At 39.6% G+C, this 17453-nt stretch overlaps 1 protein-coding gene across 4 annotated transcripts in view; it reads right to left on the minus strand.

Moving 5' to 3' along the window:
• Positions 1-17453, minus strand: part of map7d1a (MAP7 domain containing 1a) — a 43548-nt gene that overhangs the window by 8318 nt on the left and 17777 nt on the right. Inside the window, exons 3-14 of one of the 4 annotated variants that reach the window (XM_008431100.2) lie at positions 13828-13896; positions 13260-13280; positions 8792-8955; positions 8400-8511; positions 6907-7011; positions 5925-6047; positions 5705-5850; positions 4878-5008; positions 4271-4509; positions 3146-3425; positions 1854-2034; positions 1217-1321 (exon numbers count right to left, since the gene is read on the minus strand). In XM_008431100.2, coding sequence (XP_008429322.1) covers positions 1217-1321; positions 1854-2034; positions 3146-3425; positions 4271-4509; positions 4878-5008; positions 5705-5850; positions 5925-6047; positions 6907-7011; positions 8400-8511; positions 8792-8955; positions 13260-13280; positions 13828-13896 — 1676 coding nt within the window. The remainder of the gene's footprint in view (positions 1-1216; positions 1322-1853; positions 2035-3145; positions 3426-4270; positions 4510-4877; positions 5009-5704; positions 5851-5924; positions 6048-6906; positions 7012-8399; positions 8512-8791; positions 8956-13259; positions 13281-13827; positions 13897-17453) is intronic. The other 3 variants (XM_008431101.2, XM_008431102.2, XM_008431103.2) reach the window with 3 other exon arrangements.

Here is a 17453-nt window from a genome sequence, read left to right on the forward strand (position 1 = left end):
CCTCGTACAGTACATCTCTCCTTCAGTGGTTGATGTATGTTGTACATTGTCCCATTTTAAATCAATTTGAGTTATTTCACATGTCGGATGTGCTTCCTATATGACATGTTGAAAGCTATAAGAAAGATTCTTATACCTTTTTCTCTAAAACGGCTCCTCTCTTGGCACTCTTCCATAAAAGCAACATTATTAGAGTGCATTACTAACAGTCGGCATTCTCCTTCCTTAGTTAAAGATCTCTGCAGCTTTTCAAAACCGCCATGGGCCTCATGGTTGTTTTAATTAATGTTTTCCTTTGCCAGTTTTTCAATTTTGGAAAATCCACATCTACGTAGGTTTGAAGTTGTGCCACATCTTCTAAATTTTTAAGTTTAAATGAAAAAGTGTCCAGTAAAAATCTTTAAAGCTGGAAACACACTCTGCTTTATTTATGACCATTCTGGTGTGTTCCTTTGTTCTTCAAGAGGTTGTTTGATCACTTATGTTCACTAAAAACCTCTTGGATCAGAAGTGGGGTTGTATTGCACACAGGTGGGCTCTATAAAGTAAATTGGTGCTTTCTGAAAGGCAGTTTGCTGCACTGGGGTTTGATTAAAAATGCTTTTGTCGATTTGTGAACAGGTTAGAAAACATTTTTCACCTCAGATTTGTGGTTGTTCTCCCCAAGTGCTTCACTTTAGTTACCATTCTGTCCCCTCCCCTTGTGATCTTACGGCTGACCTAGGGCTACTGAGCATGAACATAAAGGTCACAGAAGTATCATTATACATGTGCAAAGATCTTCACAAATCCGCTCAGATAAGATTGGGGCAGCTAGCCTGCCAATATTAGGACTTATATATAGACACGCACTCTAAAATACAGAGGCACTCCAAGGCCTATTAAATCATGGCATGCAGACAGCCCCTCCAGGATAAGCCAAAAACATCATTCGTATTGGTTTCAGGGACTCGGCTTTCCAGCCTGATTTTTGTTGTGTCAGAGGCCAGACCTCAGAGCAAACATAACCCAGAATATAATTGCACCACTCATGGGGGAGTGAAGGAGATTTTGCATCAGCCAATTTGTTTCTTAACTTGTAGTATCTTTTGTTTCAATGAATAGTGGATTTGGATGCATGCTTCCCTTTAAAGCCGTAATGGTGAATATCTTGTTTGAACTCGAGTTACACTCCAGTGGAGAAAACAGCGGTGGGAGAGCAGATGTACAGCCCTACCTTTTTCCTCTCCAGCCTCTCCTGCTCCTCCTTCTGGAAGTGTTTCTCCCGTTCGAGACGCTGCTTCTCCGCCTCCTCCCGGGCTCTCGCCTCAGCCTCTTCTTTCTGAAACACAAACACATGAAAATCCAACCACAACTTCTTTGCAGGCAAATGAAGGGGGGAAAAACACTGCAGCCAAAAAAGCATGGCTTTTTTTTTTCTTAACGTAACAGGGGTGTGGTTGTTCCCTGCTGTTACTGTTTACAACCACAAACGGGATATTTTCCTGCACATTGAAAAAAAAAAAAAAAAAAAAAGATCCTTTTTGGACTTTTCCTGTCCTCATGAGGACAATACAGTCAAAGAAAAAGAAAAAAGAAAAAAAAATAAAGAAGTCATCAAAACAATGGGCTCTTTGTGTTTGAGATGCTGGAATAGGTTTGACCACAAAAAGACATCTGGGAATGACCACAAGAGGGCAGTAAAGTGTTAGAGCTTCTGACACCACAGTATTATGTTATGTGTCTACAAATATAAAACAAATTAAGCGCATTTTCTGGTTGATTTCAGTTTGTTTCTAGCTGAACCCACTTCCTCTCTAGTTTCATCCACACAAACTCCAGCTGTGTCGTTCTGACCGGTTTATCCAAATGACCTGTTTCTGTAAGTGCAGGTTCTCCTCCTGCTCAGCCTTGGCTTTGTCCTCAGCCTCCTTCTCCTCCTGCAGCCGCTTCTCTTCGTCCCTCCTCCGCTGCTCCTCGGCCATGGCTCTCGCCTCCTCTTCCCTGCGCTGTCTCTCCTCTGCCTCTCTTGCAATTCGCTCCTCTCTCAGGATCCTGGATCATATGAGGACAAAACATGACTTCAAATTACATCAGGACTTTCCCTCTTAAATGTGTTTGATCACAACTCTGACTGATCCACATGGAAGCTTTAAATCAGTTTCAGAGATACAAATTTGGAATTTTGTCTGAATCAGTAAAATTACCTTAGATCTGTGATTTGACTAGGCTGTCCCAACACAAATATATTCTAACCAAATTATGTTGTAGTCTTTTCTGTTGCTGCTGAAATAAAAACATTCCCACATCACAGTGATGCCACTATCATGAACCACTATGAGGACAATGTGTTCCGAGTGATTTGCAGTGTTTCTGGTTTATTAGTTTTGCACTTGAACCAAAAAGTTATATTTTTATGCCTTTTCTGATTAGTGCAAATTCTACTTTTATATTACATGTAGAAATAGAAAACAAGACTTTGATCTTATTGTTTCAACATTGTCTTCTTCACAGTCTTTTCCAAAAGGTCCGACTTGGGGAGCATATGGCTAATAGACACTGCAAAAGCAATATCTTACCAAGTATTTTTGGTCTGGTTTCAAGTGCAAATATCTAAGCACTTACAAGTAACTTTTCAGCAAAATGCAGAAGCATGTGTCAAGTCAATCATTTAATAATATTGATGAAGAAGAACCAACTCTCTTGGCAGATTATTTTACTTGTGACATGGGGGAAAAAAAAGTCTTGTTATAAGGGAAATAATCTGAATATTGATTAGTTTTTAATCAACATTCAGGAAATTCTGACTTAAAATAAGCTCATATTTCTTCCTGAAGAGTTAGCTGTAAGTTAGTTGTACGTTATTTCACGTGTAATAAGATATTTGCACTAAAAATTAGACCAAGAATACTTGGTAAGATTTTGTGTTTTTGCAGGGTTATATTGGCATTAAATACCACACAGGTGGAATGTGTTGACTAATTATGCGTCTTCTAAAGGCAATTTGGTTGCAATGCATTTCAAAGTACGTATTTGATAGATGTGTCAAATCCCTAAAAAAAATAAAATAAAAACCAACAACAACAAAAGTAAAAGCTTACTTCCATTCTATAAATCAAACCAGCAGCTTTCCATTTGTGCATCTAGTCTCCCCAGACCGACTGACCTCTCCTTCTCCTCTTGTTCGCGCCGCTCTTGCTCCTCCCTCTCTCTCTGCTCCCGGGCCTGGCGACGTTTTTCTGCCAGGATGCGGGCCGCCTCCTCGGGGTTGTTGGTGCCGGCCATGGGCTTGGCTGACGGAGAGGGTGAAGGCGACACAGCGCGGGCAGACGGGGTTGGAGCCGCTGGCTCGGGCTGGGAAGGAGTGGGAGCGAGACTGGGGATGCTTGGAGTTTGAGGCGTGGAAGCAGCAGAAGAAACTGTGATGGCAGGAGCCACAGGAGAACCTGAAACACAAGTATCGGGAGCCATCAGTTTTAACTGGGTGCCAATATTTGGATATTTCCAGCTACTTTTTCTCCAAAACAAAAGCAATTCTAGCATAAAACTGGACTAAATGGCCTAGTTAATCAGCAGAGTCTGCCTGTACTTACTGCACCTTCAGATATGACAGATGGCTGTTGATACTTATTGCTCATTAAAAACATTACACAGGCCTTTTATATTTATTCTATTGTTCTTTGAGATACAGACATAGACCGAGGCACAAGAGAAGAGAGTTTAAGGCAATTATTTAAATAAATTCTGTTCATGCACATTTTCTCTGTACTTATCCAGGTCTGAAATGCTAAATTAAAATGCTTGGTGGGATGCCATTCCCAGATCCAAATGCTTTCTTCTGAGAAAACTATCCAGCAACATCACCATCAGCTGATAAAACTAGCTTAGCGGATACCATAGGAATGTTATTTGTGAATTATACTAAGATGTAGCTAAGTTTGACAAAAAGTATTTAATGTAGAACACTTCTTCCTCTCAATACACAGAATGGATGTCATTAAGAGGTTAATTTATTTCAATCATATATTGAGTATATCGAGTTACTGAAATGTACTTTTTGATTATATGATTTATCGAGATGCACCTGTACTGCAATAATATAGTCTGAAACATTTCACTCCAGTTTACACTTCAATCTGAAGAAAAATCAAACCCATCTATAACCATGTTTGTATCTACTTCCATGCATGACTCTCAATAAGCATTTAATTCATATAAGCTCCAGTTAGAGAAGCACATACTGAACCACTATCTTAAGTAATGCAGCATTTTTCCAGTTTTAGTTACTCACTCCTCCGTCTCTCTGGAGTGGCGGGCCTGCGGGGCTCCTTCACTCGCTCCAGTGGAGCAGGGGAAGCGGTCCGGTGGTCTATCCTGGCCGGGGTGCTGGCTCGTTTCGGCCGGGCTTTAGGAGTGGCTGGGCTGTCACGGGTTGATGGGGGCTTCGGGGAGGCAGCGGGGCTTGGAGAGGCATTTCTGCCCTTGAGTGTGGCCGGGGATGCTGGTCGCTGTCTAGATAAAGGACTTGGACTGGAAGACAGAGATGAGGGGGAAAATATGAAACATGAAGGAAATGATTGCAAAACACATAATAGCTTGTTTAGATAAAATGATTCTGAATAATTGCAGTCTCACTGCAAAATAAACAGGCGCTGCCCCCACAAACACTTGGAAGTGAACCATTCCTGTCTTTAAAATGTTTTCCCCCTCCAAGCCTGCACCTCAAGGAACTTGATTTATTTTCCCCTTTCACACATCCATCCATTATAGAAGTGACCTATTGTGTGGTCTGGGAATTAGAGAGGAATCTCTGAATGTGAATATTATGAAGAAATATTCTATTTCAACAGTCATAACCACAGATTTTAAGCTGAGAATATTACAAATACATCACATGCCTTGGATCAGGTCTGTGTCTCATGCTGGGAAGGGATTGTCTCTTCTTCAGCACCTTCTCTTTACTGATGGCCTTTTTCTCCTTCTCATTCTCCCGTTCTTTGTCTCTTTTTTCCTTCTTGTTTTTATCCATCTGAAATAAAAAGATTGTTAACCAAAATTAGCATTAGTTTTGCTTAAAATGCTTTTTTTTAATTATAGAAATAAAGCTGAAAAGTTTAGAAAAAACAGTTTGCAGGTTAGGATACATTTTAATTCAAAGTGTGTTAAAAATCCCAAATACTGGATCTAAGCCACGATCGACGCTTTTCCAACTACATTCATCAGCTTCCCCGACTAAAATCGACTCTAGATACTCATCACTTGTCAACTTTCTGGGATTTTATGTCAGCTGCATCTCTAAAACAGACATGAGAGTGTTTGTATAGCTAATTAAAGAAAAATCTAAACCCTTTTTAAGGGCCCCTGCATGCAAAATGTTAATCACAAGAAACCAGACGCTGTTATTGTCTGCTGCAAAAAAAACAAAAAAAAAACATCACCTGGTCTTTGTTCTCAAAAATCCTCTCAACAGCTGCTCATAAAGAACTGAGGCGCCTCTAGAGGAGTTGAAACACTCATACAATTTATGAAGTTCAAAGTAATAGGAAACCGTTTCATGTTCTGTCAGCACTTGATTAACTGAGTCCCATCAAAGCAAATGCTGAAGATGTTCGATTTAGCAAAGCACTTCAGAAACAAAAATCCTGACAAAGTTCTTGGTAGTTTCAATTTCACCTATTATTCATTTATCAGGTCTAGTAAAATGTATCCACTGCTTTTAACTTACAGGCGTGGAGCTTCGTCTGTGCTGCCGCTGAGTGATGTCCGGCGTGCTAGACGTCACCCTCCAGCGGTCAGAGCAGCGTTGGTGTGGCTGGTGGGCGCACAGGGTGAGGGGACTGGCTGAGGCCGAACGAGGGCACAGAGAAGAGTCTGTGGTTGAGAGTTAAGAGGTTAAAGCTGATAAAACATTATGAATTCATGTGGTCTAATGAAACCCAACTTACGTCCATCTTTTCCATTACTCAGGACACTCGCAGCACTGCGGCTGCGGGCGAGGAACGACAGGGTAGGCGTCATCAGTCGGTCGACTATACTGCTCTCCCATGGAGTCAGTGCAAGGCTGCGAGCTGCAAGCAAGAAAAACAAAATATAAAAGTTGGGTTCAAAATGAGCCTCAGAACCACATCTTTCCTTAACCCAACACAACAGAGATCCAAAGAAAGAGTTCCCATAATTATGAAATAAAGGATTCTGCAGGAAAATACTTTAAAAGATGTGTTATACAATCAATCAGTGTAGTTACTTAATCATTTGGAAGGCTTTGTGTTTGTTATTGATCACTCTTTGTTGGGGTAAAATGGAAAGATAGGATTTTTTTGTATCAACACTGAAGAGGAATCGTTCTGGGAAGATGAACAATAAAAAAAAAATACTGAAACATTTTGCTACTAATGTTTCTCCACCTTTGCATTACTTCTTAAGCCTCAGCAGACCTTTTAAACATCAATAAAAAGAATTTTCCTTTAATTCCACAAATTTTATGTCATTAGTAAATTACATAATCAAAGATGTCCCTCATCCAGTGAATTATGATCATAAGGAACATAAAAGAACCAATAAGGACAGTGCAAAACCCACCAGGAATGTAATGACCATCACAAGACAATGAAAGAACCAAAAGAACAGTAAAAAAAAAATCCCATAAAAAAATATAAGCAAGCAGAACAATTTAAAGAAAAAACAACCAAGTCTGGAGAGTCAAAAAACAAAAATAAGGATTGTGGTTTTGAAGGATGGAAATGGGTCAACTGTCAACCATCAGGGTCAGGAGAGGTGCTGAAATCAGACAGTGAAAGGAAACAACTGCGGGGGAAAAAAAAAAAAAAAAAAAAAAAAGGACAACGATGGAAGGACTCGTGGGTGTCGCCAGTGGCTGAATGATGGAGAGGCTTAAACAGGCGCGGGCCGTTCCAGATGTAGTCTTACTTCTGCTGGGGGAGTTCCAGAGTGTGGCCGAGGACTTGGAGAGTCGCTTGTTTATAACAGAGTCCACATGTTTGGGCAGGTTGACCGCAGAGACAGAGCATCTGCCTAAGAAGCCAAGAGAGCGCCACACAGATGTTCACAAAGGTCACACAGTTGAGAGGAACAGACGGGAGCGTCTGAGGCGTCATGAGTTATGCTAGGACACATCGACTCTTTGAAGGAGCAGCTGCATTAGTTTTGCTGCAGTCATTTCCTTTTTATTCAGACATGTAAAGATCAGCGAGACACAAAGTCCCATTTTCAAGAAGAACCTGTTTTAAATGCATGAAGAACAGTGTTAAATAGCAAAATTCATACAACACACTCAATCAGTTGTTCAACAGAAAAAGAAGATGGTAGCAACAAAACATTAATAGCATTTCACTAGAATTATATCAATCAGCAGTCTGTCCCAAATTAATGGATCATTGTAAAAACAAAACAAAAAAAGCCTTTTCCTCAAATCATGTACACTGAAGGAACACTGAATGTAATTAAAGAATCAGTAAATGTAATAATTTACTAATTTGTAAATTAGTTAATGCATATAAAATCTGAGAAACGCCCATTGAAAGAGAATGTTAATGTCTACGGACACTAGACAGAGCAGGTTTCAAGCAGGATTAGGCGGTTAAAAACTGAAACTGAGATATTTTCAGTATCAGTGAGGTGAACAGAAGGACAAATTGGCTGCAAAAAGCTATTTTAAAAAGGAAACTTTTCTTTGTCAGCCAGCCATTCGTTCAGGCAGCTCTTACTCCTTTTCTCCGTTTTAACTTTATTGCGCTTTCAAACTCTTGCAGTCAAAGTATGCTAGATTTGGAAATGTTGGCAGAGTTTTTCCACAGGAAAAGGTTTGCATTCTTTCTTAAAACCAAAAAACCAAAAAACACAGATTGCTCTTTTCGTTTACTAATGCTAATGAGTCCAATATCATTTTTTCTGTTTTAATAGCAAAACAATATGAAAGCAGCAAAAATTCAAACTTCTACTTTACTCAAAAGTGAGCAAAAAGGTAATATTCCTTTGACAATTTCATTTTATGAGAACATTTCAGCATTTTTGGCAACAAAACTGCTTACAGTACTTTTCAAAAATAGTGACATGTTCCTCCTTCTGGGTTTCTATTTATGAAATGATCAATACTACATTTAGGTCCCCACAAAAATATTATTTGGTAAACATTAGAAAAGTTTAAAAAGTTGTGTGTTATAGATTAAATCAGTATTTGTTTTGTCTAAATGCTGCATGTGGATGAGGATGCAGATCAAAAGCCCTGGAAAGCGGTAACACGAGGAAAAACCATCATCACTCAGAATCTGTAGCCAGTCTAAATAACTAAATATTTGTCTTATATTTGGACCAACAGTCATACAGGAAGTTGTTCATGTAATTGATTTCATCTCATCAAGACTGAATTATAACATTGATCCAGATGTGCAGCATGAACTCACTCTCTTTCTGGCTGGAGTTTGGGGATCCCGTGCCGACCCATGAGCTTCTCTGCTGGCGGATTTCCGCCCACGACTTCTTAGTCGATCTGTGTATAGCCGCCTCGTAGCGTTCCTGGGGAACATGCGTGGAAAGATGCAAGCTGTTAGAACTTATCTTGTTGGACGTCAGTCAGATGAACAGCACGAATTCAAGCACTATGACTCACGTGTGTCTGAGTAAAACTAAATCCTTCCATCTGCAACTGACCCACTTCATGCACCATTAAGGCAAAAAAGAGCTTTGACTTCTCACTCCTCACTGAACTTTTGTCTAAACTATTAGACTGGTGATGCAACACTTTCTAAATGTGTTACTTTAAACAAACATCGTCTCTGTTTCCATTCAAACATACTTTATTCTTCTCCAGTTTCTGTTTCTGCCTCTCTTCCAAGGCGGCTCGCCGTTTCTCGGCTTTGACGCGCTGCTCCTCGAGCTTCCTGCGCCGTTCCTCCAGCTGCTGCTCCCTCAGCTGCCGCGCCTTCTCCTCCTTCTCCAGCCACTGGTTCTTTTTGGCCGCTATAATTTGACAGAGGGCATGTTTAGAGAAGGAAAAGTTTCTCAAAGGTTACCTGTGCCTCGCCCCCTCTCTAGTGGGAAAACTGTTCCATGTGTGTTCTGTGAAACTGTGAAATTTGGCTTTTGTTTTAATAAATCTTAAATATACTACGGGTTTTATGCCTGCAGTAAAAACGACATTTCCTACATGTTGTGCTTTGTTTCTTTCACATCTGCTGTTTGGGTTTAAAAACCTCTAAATTTGTATTACTCACTTTGTTTATGGGTTTGTTCAAAGAATTTAAACCTTTAAAAAAAGAATCTGTCAGTGTGCTGCATAATGGCAAGTAAGGCCAAATGAATTACATCTGAGGTGACATTTTTATAGCTTTGTAATCCTTTAAAGCATCACTAAAGCTACACTTTGATATGGAAATCATCCATTTGTTGGGAAAATAGATGACTTAAGAATCGTGGCTTAAAAAGACTTATTTCCTGTGTACACACATCTGCATTTTGTATTAAACCGCTAGAGAAAGCCTCCATAAAAAAATAATTAGTGCTGCTTAGTCCTCCTAATACAACAAAAAAAAAACAACAAGTTGTTGTTTACGGAAGACTGTGATGGATAACTGCAGTGATGGTGGAAGCCAACGAGTTTAAAAGACACATAGTTTGTCTTTCATGCAAAAATGGAACAAAAAAGCTGAGTTATGCCCAGGCTCTGCTTGCCAGCACTGTGAAGCATAGAAAACGACTGCTGCAGTGCAGATCTGTTCATTGCTGCTTGACATTGAAGAGACATCAGCTCTTCCTCTAACTCCACCCAAAATACTCAAGACAACCTTTTATCACTGAATAACCTTCACTCTCGTAAACATGGACACTTTAAAATGAAGACGACAAAATTGGTTGCAAGTAGCATACGAGCAAAACTACTTAATACAAAATGTGAAGGAATTCTGATTTTAATGTTTGAATTTAACATCCTTCTGTCATCAAAACAAAGATTCTGGATGCAAGAAGCAGCAAATTAGCTTCAGTCTTCAGCCAAACACTACCTGAAGTTAGTCTGATGGCAGCTAAGTGCTATTGATATTTATCCACTTAGATTATGGGGCTTTAAATTTTAAACAGATGTTTAAATCTGAAACTGCAAGCTGGTGCATAGTAAACACATTTCATACCAGAAATCAACATTGATTCAGACTACAGTAAGGTCATTAAAAAGCCAGAGAGGAGCTTTGACCTGGAGCTTTAAATATTTATGTCTACATCAAAAAAAACAGTTCAACTTGCAAGATAACATACATAAAATAATTTTTAAAAATGTCTATTTTTCCACTCTTATTGCCACTCAGTTCCTCAACTGGTCATAGTTGGAAAAGAGTCTGGTATTGTGATGCACTGGTTAAATTTATTTGGCAGACTGGAATGATTTTCTGTCACATAGCAATTAAAAAAAACTGGCTGAATCAAATTCGAGGTTCCTCAAGGCTCAGTTCTCAGAACACTTCTAATAAATATCTACTACATGCTTCGCCTAGTTCAGATTATATGAAGCATTACAATGATACACAACTTTTTATCTGTGTCAATACATTACTGACGTCCCCTGCAGTTCAAGAGTAAGATTGTTCATAATATCAGTGATTGGAAGGGTGAACATTTTCATACGGAGTCAGAGATCATTAATCCACTTGACTCAATAAACCTAAAAACCAGAGAGTTAAGTAAAGTACTCAGATGTCAATTTCACTGAAACTCTTGTCAGCTACATGCTTCAAATGATTAGCACGATGAAGGACAAAGAGATGGCGTCTATAAAATTGAATTGAAAACCTGCCAGACAAGCCAAAGTACCAGTTCATTTAGTTTTGGTTGTTTTTCTTTTTTCATTTTGTTTATTTTTATGACATTTTACTAGAGATGTGCCAATCAGGTTTTTTACTGTGGATACCGATCACCCATGAGGGTTGATCACAGATACCGATCACATAAATATTTGTATTTATTTATTTTTTATCATAAACACTACCGGTTACATTATGTGGAAAAAAGAACCATGAATTCACCTTAATTTAGACAAAAACTTGTTTTTAATAACTTTTTCCAAGAACTAAACAAAACAGGCATTCTGCAAATTGTACTGCTATCAATAATACTATCTTTAACAAACTGAAAACATATGAAGGCTCTGAAGAGGCCAAATAATGCAAAGAGTCAAAATAAAACCTCTCAACATTGACATATTGACATATCTGAAATATTACTACCTGTAGCGCGTAGCAGCGGTTCAACAGCGAGAACAGAACTAGCGTCTTACATCGCAGCTCGAAGACTTAAATAATTTTGCGGGTTTTTCGTTTAGCTTTCTGACCATCATGCTAATAATCCAGGTGAGTGTTTGTAGCTGTGCGCTGCTTTACCTGCTATCTGATCCTCCGTATGTCTTTTTTACTGCAGTGAGCCTCGATGTAGCCAAACTCCGTCAAGTATGTCATTGTTTTTATGTCATATTAGCTTCGTTGTGTTGATGCATTTTGACGTGCTTCAATTTTCCGCCGCAACACGCGAACGTCCCCATTCACTCAGTGCGTTATAGTTCCACATCGCTTAGGATGTGTTGCTGCGCGTTTGTGCAGTGTGAAGGAAAGAGGGAGGAGACCAGCTGCACAGGCAGGCTGCGAAATGAGATGCAGGTGATCGGTATCGGCAACAAGAGCCAATGATCGCCGATCATGCACTTTTTCACGAAAATCGGCCCGATTATGATCGGTGACCGATCGGTCGGCACACCTCTACATTTTAGTATTATTCTTTAATGCCTTCTTTGATCCAAGCTTTTTTTTTCCCCACCTTCATTTTAAAAATCACAGGGAAATACCTTGTGACTAAACAGCGCAACACAAGTACATTTGCTGTTTGCGTTTTGTTACTAGAATCACCATCATTTGTGCGGCTGAACCGATACCTTCCTCCCTTTAAGCCGACGATGTAAACAAGAGCTTTGGCTGGAGTTCTTCTGTTATCCCAGTCTGACAGTGAATTAGATAAGACCCATACCATCTGGCATGCCCCTGTGATCGCCCAATTACACTGAGCCACAGCATCAACTGTGTCAAACACATCTTAAAACATTCAAACACTAAGACGGATTAGACAAGGACAATGCATCACTGCAAGTAAAATGATGACCCGTTTTGGAGGAAACTTACAATGGGGAAGAATACAAATCAGTATTACGTATTTATGTTGCACAGTCTATGAGCCATGCAGCTAAATATGTTTACTTCAAATGCCACAGCTCTTTTTTTTTTTTGAATAAATTGAATGTTACGTCCCATCTGGCAACGCTGCGCTGTTAACTATAATTTCACAGCCAGGTCAGAAGAAGCTCAAAAAACCTTCAATTTCCCCAGGAAGATGGCAATCAGTGGTTCTGTGGTTCTAACATGTTATCTTCTGTAACTGGAACCGAACAATGACCAAAGTTCACACAAAGGGCAGGTTACTCGGCAGCCTATGTGCATTAAATGAAATCCATTCATATGGAAGATGGTTAAATGATCACTTTATGATTGCTTTAAAAGATGATGAGGATGTTCACAGAGACATTTAGTTGGGTTCCACATATCAAAAAGGAAAAGATGACAAAAATGTTTTCAAAACAGGACCATTAGATCAAAAATGGAAGGAAAAAATACCCCAGGGCTGGGCAAGATCACCAACATATACAATTTAGTTAAATTTAAGATCACAAATTTTTTGTGCCATTACCAGATTGTGCATTATTAAAACATATATAAATATTTAAAATAATCAAATACATTTTGGGTACAAGCTGATGTGTTATGTCTTCCAAGTTTCCATCTCTTGTAGTCGGTGTTGACTGGAGCTGCACAATATATTGAAATACAATCAATGTCAGCAAAATTTCAACGGCAAAAAACGGCTTTCAATATCTGGTTGACTATGCATTCAAGCCCTGCTTGTTAACTTATTTGGCCATTTAGATGGACGTCACTCTCTTGAATACCCACATCTGACAATAGTTGTTTGTGAACAAGTTGCTAAATATTAAGGAAAATGCTGTGACCCATGTCATAAAATATTTTCAACAATAAACTGTAATTTCATGGGGGTTTTTAATACTGTGCAGCCCTAGTGTCAATTGTATTTATTGATGCATTACCCAGCTCTAGATTATACAGATGAAAATCATAAGTGAAGTCTTCCAGCATAAACTGAATGATTAAAAAAAATGAAAGAAAGAAAGCGGAAGGAGGCCATCACCACCACAGAAACGCAGGTGAGTGGCTTACCTTGCAACTTGCTGAGCTCTTCTGCAGGAGGAAAGAAGACAGGAGCAACTGTCAATCATGCAAAGCAGTGAGAGGCTGAGTGGAGCCAGGTGATAAAATGCATCAGCCAAAAGGAAAACTCTAGCTAAATAAACAGCAGAGCTGTGTCTTTCAGAGATGTGAAACTTCCAGATATAATGACTAAAGAGAATCTGTGTCCTCTAATTGTCAAGTTATTTATTTTATTTATTTTTATTTTTTTTGCATCGTGCATGTGAAGAATCTTTTTATATGACTTGGTCGAGACAAAGACAGTCGGGTGAGCAGCTAAGTGGCAATCTCAGCAAATGCTGCTTACAGAAACATGCAGAATGAAGGCCCACTTGGTTGATTTTTAGTTGATATTTTCTGCTTCTGCAGAAGTTCCACCTGCTCTCATTTTCTCAAAGTGTCTGTGAAGCATGTGCATGTATTCCGCAGCCAGACCAGTGCAGAAAAACAAACTGAACATCCTTCACGCCAACACAAGGGGGAGCTCTCATCACATGTAACCAACATACTTGTGTGCCCACTCTTTGTTTCTACTTACCCAGATATCTGGCCTTTTCCTCCCGCCGTTCTTTCGCAAGCTTCTGTCTGTCCTCTGACTTCGTAACGTCTGAGATAAGAAGAATTAACGAGAAAGAGAAGGCAGTGTGAAGGAGAGGAACGACCCTGAATTACATCAAGTTTACTCAACATTAATACAATAAATTGTTTTTATCTCTTCATGTACTTTGGCTTGCAATAATATTCATACTCCTTAAAGTATAATCTCTCATTTTGTCATATCACAGCTAACAACTTCAATATATTTCAAGAAATATGTCTAATAGACCAAAGGTTATGTGCCATTACAAGAGAGGGAAGAAAACAAGATACATGGCCTTATTTTATTTCATTTTATTTATTTTATTTTTTTTAAAGTGTGACATGCATTTGTTTACAGGCCCACCCTTAATTCTTTTAGTCATTACTTTGTGGAACCACCTTTTGTCATAATTACAGCTTCAAGTCTTTTAGGGAACGTCTCAACCACATAATTGGAGCGTCCTGTACATGGAAAACACAACTTCTTAACCTCTCCATTAAACCAGAGGTTCCCAAACTGTGGGGCGCGCCCCCCATGGGGGCGCCGTGCCATTGCAGGGGGGGCGCGGGAAGCCGTCTGGATGAAAACAAAAAAAACAAAAAACATGAACGCTGTATGCACTGAATTTTTTACCTTAGAATGGCCAACTCTTTTATTCCTGTCAATTTGATACAGTAGGGGCTTCCGCACTTCCTATATCCGTGTTCTCTGTCATTTTTATCAGCAGTTAAAACTGTTTCATCCGTTGTCAACATGTGGTAACCTGTTTTTCCGAGCTGCCTTTAAACGCAACATGAGCGCTACGACGCTCGCGCTGGGTTTACACCTACGCGGCAGTGAAGGAGACCTGCTGCTGTGCAGAGCTACGCAGGTGTGTTAGAATCATGGCAGCAAACCAGCAAAACACAAATAACTTTTCACAGTTTTTCCCACAAACTAACCGACTGAGTTGAATAAAGTTGCTGGTTGCAGGTAATGTTAGCTAAAAGATGACTAGCTAGCTAATATCAATACAGCACCTTCAGCTTAACAAGTAGCCTGTAGGCTACCGATGTTGTTGTCTATGTTCAGCTACGTACACTCATTTTGCTCCCAAAAAAGTCGACCCCTTCCCCGCCCCTCAGGGGAAGGGGCAGGGACAGGGACAGGGGGGGCCCAGAAAATGTTTGGAAACCACTGGGGGGAAGCAGGAGAAAAAGTTTGGGAACCACTGCATTAAACAATGACCTCCTTTAACTGCACATCCAAACAGGCCAGATTGGTTGTTCTTTGATTAATATGCTGTCCTTGCCTGATCTGTCAGGATAGGCGGACGACCACGCTTTGGTATGTTTGCTGTTAAGCCACAGTCTTTCAAATTTCTTTTCATGTTCAAAGCAGGGGCTGTTGTTTATATTGTATACAAGGTTTAAACACTAGCACAACTTCAGCCCCAACTTGTCTGGACTGTTTCTTGGTTTCTATGATGCTGTTTGATCAATCATGCTGTCTCAAACATTTGAGGACTTTGGAGAACAGCAGAGACTAAATTTCACACAGGATCAAAGTTGGACTATATGAAAAATTGTAGCATGCTACCTTTTTTTTCCCACTTCAAGAATATGCACTACTTATGCTGGTCTATAACAGAAAATGCTAATAAGATGTACAGTACACACTGCAAACATTGTGTACAGAGAGCATCAAATTAGCAGCTGCCAGTCCAACACTTAATAATCAAACTAGCAAACCCGTGTGCAAAGTAGTCAACATACATAGCTTATCAGTCATTTGCTTCATTTAGAAAACACATAATTTAGTCAACTCTGCATTTATATTGTCCAGTATCTACTAAATAGCTGCTGCTCCATTTGTGTCCTTGTTTAATTGAGGACTGACCTTGGCAATAAAACACAAGGAGTCTGAGGAATACAAGTAATATTTTTTTCTGCATCTCAACAATCAAAGCCAAGAATATGTCTCTACAAGGTAATCCATGTAGAGAACAGGCAATATGCCATAAACATTTATGTTCTATTTACGCATTCATTTCGAATGCATATTCTTGATGAGAAAAAATAAAAATAAAAATCATCCTTCCAGTGAATGGTGCAGAGTAGGCAGTCTCCTCTCCAGAAGAGAGGAGGAATGCACAGCAAATCTATGTCACCTTCATGCGGGTGAACGTTTGAATTTAATATTTAATGCCTGGAGGAGGACACGCACATCTCCAACCAATGGTTACATAAAATTCCAAATGTCTCAGAGGACGCACTCGGTTCAGGACGATGGCGGAGAAAAGCAACAAAAGACAATGAACTATTTCAAGAATTCAAACCACAAACTAACAGGAGCTTTCCAGAGAAAAAATGTGGCTAATGCTGTATTTAATCACAGCCACACTTTCCATGTGTTCATGCAGCTTCAACAGTCAAACAGTTCAACACCCATGCAGAACTTAGCTGAAAATTCATGTCAGTTTATTTTACAAGAAATTCAAAAAGTTAAGAATAAAAGCAACACAAGCTTTCCAAACTGATTAACGCCACTCTATCAAATTCAACTATTTTCTAAAGTAGCGGTTCTCAACGTGGGCGGTACCGCCCCCCAGGGGGCGTTAGGGAGGATGGCAGGGGGCGCTGGCGGACATTTTTACAAAAGGGGGTCGCTGGGATGCCTTTGGGGGGCGTTTGGTCAAAGGTAAAGTTTACACCTTAAATGCACAACAATACCAGTTTAGACTTTGAGCAACTTGGTAAAACTGTATTGTGTAACATTAAACCATGCTTGGCGGCAACGGTATCGATGGCAGCTCTTCTTCTATTCAGTGTTTGTAGCTTCATGGCGCAGCTCCGCATCAGTTCAGCGTTACACCGGCTGATGACGCTGCTGTGATTCACTTTGTCTGGTATTTATATAGGCTACATATGTTTTGGCAGTTCTGTGATCATGTCAAAGCAGCAATTTATATTAAAAAGTGTTTTATTTCCGTTTGAAAGCTGCCCGCTTCCATGGAAGAACAGAAAATTGCTCTTATAAACATGTAATTACTAAAATCACGATACCTTCACTTTGTATCCCTCTGAAAAATGAAGCTATTTAAATAAAGAAATATCTCCATGGGTGATACCTCGATAGAGAGCGTTCATTTTATAGCGTTAACACGCTATAAAATGCGGTGCTGTAAGTGGTCCGACATGAAACGGGTTTGATGGAACAACGGTACCACAGCACTTTTAAATTTCAATAATCAGAATACCGAAATTGTTTTAAAAGGTTTATGTCAGTCTGCCTTTACTCCATCGATACGTTTCCCGACCGCCCTGCACCTTAGGAAGTTAAAAAAAAAAAAACCTGCTGCGCACATTGCGCAAAATTCTGAAACATGAGAAGCGGGCAAAACGGAGCAACGAACTAGATGTGAATTATGGCATAAAAACAGAGAATCCGACACTGAACAGTGAAAAGTCAACACATGATGTGATACACATGATGATTAGGCGGCGCAGCAGGTGATGAGTGAAAATTACTGATGGTCAATAAACAATCAAATAAATCTAGCAACAGGAAAGAAACTAAAGTGGACATAGCAATAAACCAAGAGA

This window comes from Poecilia reticulata, linkage group LG16, assembly GCF_000633615.1.
Source record: "Poecilia reticulata strain Guanapo linkage group LG16, Guppy_female_1.0+MT, whole genome shotgun sequence".
NCBI classification, from domain to species: domain Eukaryota; kingdom Metazoa; phylum Chordata; class Actinopteri; order Cyprinodontiformes; family Poeciliidae; genus Poecilia; species Poecilia reticulata.